The sequence below is a fragment of the Arachis ipaensis genome, chromosome B09, assembly GCF_000816755.2.
Source record: "Arachis ipaensis cultivar K30076 chromosome B09, Araip1.1, whole genome shotgun sequence".
In the NCBI taxonomy this organism is placed as follows: domain Eukaryota; kingdom Viridiplantae; phylum Streptophyta; class Magnoliopsida; order Fabales; family Fabaceae; genus Arachis; species Arachis ipaensis.
This window is the reverse complement of record NC_029793.2, coordinates 141,651,337-141,656,147: the sequence shown is the minus strand read 5'-3', so window position 1 is coordinate 141,656,147 and position 4,811 is coordinate 141,651,337. Positions and strand designations below refer to the sequence as shown.

The 4,811-nt window shown below is 35.2% G+C and overlaps 2 protein-coding genes across 2 annotated transcripts in view; both read left to right on the top strand.

Moving 5' to 3' along the window:
- The window catches only part of LOC107617138 (cyclic pyranopterin monophosphate synthase, mitochondrial), a gene marked incomplete in the record, with an annotated part of 2,206 nt that extends 1,680 nt beyond the window's left edge, over window positions 1-526 (top strand). The window contains 1 exon segment of the mRNA XM_016318926.2: window positions 7-526.
- On the top strand, window positions 1,371-4,059 carry LOC107617136 (transmembrane protein 53). The gene is made up of 5 exons (XM_016318923.2): window positions 1,371-1,585; window positions 1,830-2,698; window positions 2,808-2,913; window positions 3,223-3,428; window positions 3,611-4,059. The coding sequence occupies exons 2-5, from the start codon at window positions 1,932-1,934 to the stop codon at window positions 3,879-3,881; spliced, it is 1,350 nt and encodes a 449-aa protein (XP_016174409.1). The 5' UTR covers window positions 1,371-1,585; window positions 1,830-1,931; the 3' UTR covers window positions 3,882-4,059.

The following is a 4,811-nucleotide window of genomic DNA, read 5'->3' as shown; positions in this document are numbered from 1 at the left end:
GAATAGATTTGTTTTGAGCATTCCAATGGATTTCCACCACAGAAAGAGAAAGAATCATATTTCTCAGGTAGTTTAGATCCTCACCATCTTAATTCCACCTTTGATGAATCACATTTTTGTAGCTGGCTTTTCTTTCCTTTCATATTTTGGTTACCCACAGAATCAGGCCAAGTACTACTAATCTGTGGCGAATTGGAGTTTTAGGGTCTGCTACTGGTCAATGGGTTGTTGCATACATAAAACGGAATCCGGACCCCCGACACTTGCTTAAGCGGACTAGTGAGCTAACCATTAAGCCAACCCAACTTGATCTTTTTTTTCTTATTATATAGAATTAGAATGCCAATTTTGAGTAAGGTTTGATCGATTTTGATTACCTCCAATTCTATTTTGCTTTTATTTTTGATTTATTTATTAAATATGTATAATAGTAATAATCTTGTGATTAATCATGATTCAGTGACTAAGATGATGTTATATTGTTATGTCACGTAATCAATAGATAATCAATATATGACTCTGCTGACGTTGGATTGCTTAGGTTGAAATTTGACTTTTCTCTGTTTACAAAGTCAGACATTGACTAACAAAAGTGGATGGAAAAAGGCAATCACTATACGTTGATGTGCTGTGAAATTTTATTTTTGTCGTTTAAATCATGTTAAAAAGGCTTTTACTTTTTCAAAACTTTAAAAATTTAATATAATAAAATTAAACTAAATTTTAAAGAAAATTTCGGATTCTATGTAACTATAATTACTTATTATTCAAAGGATACAACTATAACTCCACAAGTCAGATGGGTTATTTTGTTTTATAAATATTGATATGTGATATCAATAATTTTGTGATATATCATCCAATTTTTTGGTGACTATATATCATCCAATTGATATCACCAAAAAATTATAAAAAAATAAGAGTGAAATTATCATTTATCTAATTCATATTTTTTAGCCACTAATTTTAAACTATGATCACTTGATAATTAAATTTACACGCACATAATCTTTATAGTTTAGAAACCATTTTGATATCAAGTTTAATCCTAAGGCTAATATATAAACATGTGAAGGGGTAAAAGCGTCTTTCAAAATCAAAACTAAAGTATGGGTCGCATGAAAAGAGTCATATCATTATCAATTATCATTCCCATACCTTCCCCCATCTTAATTAATCTTATCATATTCAACTCCCATATTCGTCACTTTGGACGGTTGGAGTATGGCACCACGTGGCTCAATCCGGTTGGTCCATTCTCTTTCACCAGAGCCCCAACATTATAGGAAAAATAACTACCTTTTTTAAGAGAAACCTTCAACTATTTTATTATTTATTACTTTTTTTCTTTTCATTCAGGTTGCGTTGCGTTGCTTTTACAAAGAGAGAAGAGACAGCGAAGGGGTTTAAACTCGGTGACCCCATTCCATAAATCAGCATTTATCTTTGTGGGTCGGTGCGGTGTTTTGTTTCTGTTCACACTCAGATTCTTCTCTTCCAATCGGGCTGTCGAATCAACATTGACAGCCCGGTTCCTTGGAGACGCATATTCAAAGTTTCAAACCCCACAAATTCCAAATTTCAGGTTCGTATGCTTCCGTTCTTCTTCTTCTTTGGAATAATCTCTTCCACCAACCGAATATACCTTAACGCTTTTATTCCATTATTTTACTCTGCGTTCCTTTTACGTGTCATATTACGCGATTCACGTTTCAAATTTTATACAACCCCACCTACCCTTTTTCGCTATCCCAATTTTTTTTTTCCTTCTGGGTTGTCTTCGCTTCACGTAAAGCATTGTTTTTTGCCATCAAAATTGAATTTTGCAGGAGTTCGGATTTTGGGGTTTGGTTGAGCTATTGACAAGGGCGACAAGGTGTTAATGGTATTGGCTTGAAGGAGTTTCTTTTGGCATTAAATTTGTGCGATCAATGAGTAACTTTTCAGGAGCCATTCAGCGACCCCTTGTTGCTGCTGCTGCGGTTGCTGTGGCTTCTTTCTCTGCCGAGTTTTCTGATAAATTCCCATCCAGTGGAACAACAACATCATCATCAACAACAACAACAACAAGTGATTATTGCTCTACCTCCAATTTGGCACATTCCACGGCATGCAATTTAATACAACAACTTAATACAGCATGGGTTTCTCATATCTCCGTTTCAAAACTTGCGGACCTTTCTTTTGTGACACGGATTCCAGCACCTTTGCCTAATGTCAAACTCCGGGTGCCAAGTTTGGGCCACAATTGTGCTTCCAATTTGTACCATTCTTCTGTTGCTTCATCGCCGCTTCTTTGGAATGTGTATCAATCTGCTGAATTCTCTAGATTGCCTAGGCCTTGTGTGCATTCTCGTGGTGTGTCCACTTCAGCTTCTGAGGGCATGTATGAATGGCATTTGCCCCAACCAAGTGCTGTATTGGACGGTTCGTCTGTGAAGTCAAAGACTGTTGTGGTCTTGTTGGGATGGTTGGGAGCAAAGCAGAGGCATCTTTCGAAGTATGCAGAATGGTATACTTCGAAGGGGTATCATGTAATTACATTCACGTTTCCCATGGATGAGGTCCTTAGTTATAAGCCAGGAGGAAAAGCTGAACAGAATGTTCAATTGCTTGTAGACCACTTGGCTGATTGGTTAGAAGGGGAAAATGAAAAGAATATGGTCTTTCATACTTTCAGCAACACTGGATGGTTAACGTAAGTTGTGAAATTTGTTAAGTATACAAGCATAAAATCTGGATTATTCTTCTCTGGTTAGAAGCATTTGTTCCTTGCTTGATTGGTTTGGTATTATACATTGTTGCAGATATGGGGTTATTCTGGAGCAATGTCAAAAGCAGGGCCTGTCTATAATGGATAGGATTAAGGGCTGCATTGTAGATTCTGCACCTGTTGCATATCCTGATCCTGAGGTATTGCACTTGTTAGACTCAGCGAATTGTTGTGGATATGTATAACTAACATGCTTGTTTTCTGAATTCTTTGCTTTTCAATATTATTATTGTGAGTTATATTTGCATTGTTGGATTAACTCTGGCAATCAATCATTTTGTTTGATCTCTCTGACATCTTAGGACTTGCCATTAGCACTTGCACATTTGTTTGATCTCTTTGATTTATTAATTTTCTTGTCTTTAGTTGGCATTGGAAAATTAGAAATCAACCAATATGCTGAAGGTTTTATTCTATATGTGATTTTAATTATCCAGTTACTTTGTCAGGTATGGGCTTCAGGTTTCTCTGCAGCGTTTCTCAAGAAAAGAAGTGTGGCCACAAAGGGATATGTAACCTCTAATGAATCCGGCATTAAGGTATCAATTGGCCGCGAGGAAGCTTCAGGACCCAAACCTGCACTAACTGAAGCAGCTTTGCTATTAATACTAAAGAAATTTTTTGAGATCACTCTGAATCTCCCTACAGTGAATAGGTAAGGTCTTTTAATTCATTCCTTGCTTGTAAGATAAAGCTGATAAGAAAATGTCATGATAAAATTTCCTATGTAAAAGTTATTGTATCTTCTAAAGTGTAACCAGCCAAGAGCACTATTTTCCTAAATGAATATCTATCTTTTGAGTTTCTAACCATAATGATAATCTTATTGTAATGCAGGAGGCTCTCTGATGTTTTGAATGTGTTATCATCAAAGCAACCAAGCTGTCCTCAGTTATACATCTATAGCACTGCAGACAGAGTTATACCTGCAGACTCCGTGGAGTCGTTCGTCGAGGCGCAGCGCAAATCAGGGCATGATGTGAGGGCATGCAATTTTGTGTCCTCACCCCATGTTGATCACTTTAGAAATCACCCCAAATTGTACACCTCTCAGGTCAATCAATTTCTTGATGAGTGTGTGGTTAACAAATGTAAATCTTCTCACTAACTCTTTATAGCTCACTAGTCATACAGCTCACCTCTGATTCATTTTGAGAGCAACCCTTCCATTTAAAGATTGTGGTTGCCATTGTATCAAAGTCAACCCTTCATGGGGAATTATATAATTGTTCATTCTTTTCCCTGTTGAAAATTTTATAATTTTGTTTATTTTTTTGGTTATAAGATGTCATACTTCCTTGATTGATTATCCCTCTGATCAAACTTCAGCAGATGTTAGATTTTTTTTCTTTGGTATTGGATGTTAGTTATCTAATAAAACCTAATGGTTATCGTCATAATTGGCATGTGAGAAATTGAATTGGACTAGTGGAATGTGAAGTCTGATTCAAGGTTTATTTTGAATTTGACAACTCATGTTTGGCAGCATGAACTTGGTCAACTAATGGAAAAGATCATGAATATGAAACCAAGTTGTAGGGTCATTCTTCTGTTGGTCCAAACAAAAGGGTTAATAAGGGCCACATAACATACCGTTGGCTACCACATAAGAATAATAATTAGCGTTTTTCATGTGAGAATATAAACTATAGCCTTATCCTTCAAACAATTTGCCTAACTCCCTTTATTAGGAGCCAATAAAGAGCCAACAAGAAAGTAGCACCACCTAATAAGAATGAATTAAGGGAAAAATGTTCCACTTGCTTTTAATATACTATATTATGACGAATTAATTGTATAAATTTAACAGAAACTATTTGGTCCTGATTAAGAACATTTATAGATATGCTAATGTCTATTTCTAACTAGAGAAATTTTAAATTTTGAGAAACTGCTTTATTGTGTCTAAAAATAAGTCTAAATAATTTGGTGTCTATTAGATGTCTTATTTTTATGAATGTTGAATTTTATTAAATGAAAATAAAAAGATGCATTAAAAAAAATATTGATAAATTTTAATAAAATAAAATATACCAAT

Coding starts and splice junctions, on each gene's coding strand:
- LOC107617136 (XM_016318923.2), top strand. CDS start 1,932: ATGAGTAACTTTTCAGGAGCCATTCAGCGACCCCTTGTTGCTGCTGCT. Junction 2,699..2,807: donor AGCAACACTGGATGGTTAAC/GTAAGTTGTGAA, acceptor ACATTGTTGCAG/ATATGGGGTTATTCTGGAGC. Junction 2,914..3,222: donor TTGCATATCCTGATCCTGAG/GTATTGCACTTG, acceptor TTACTTTGTCAG/GTATGGGCTTCAGGTTTCTC.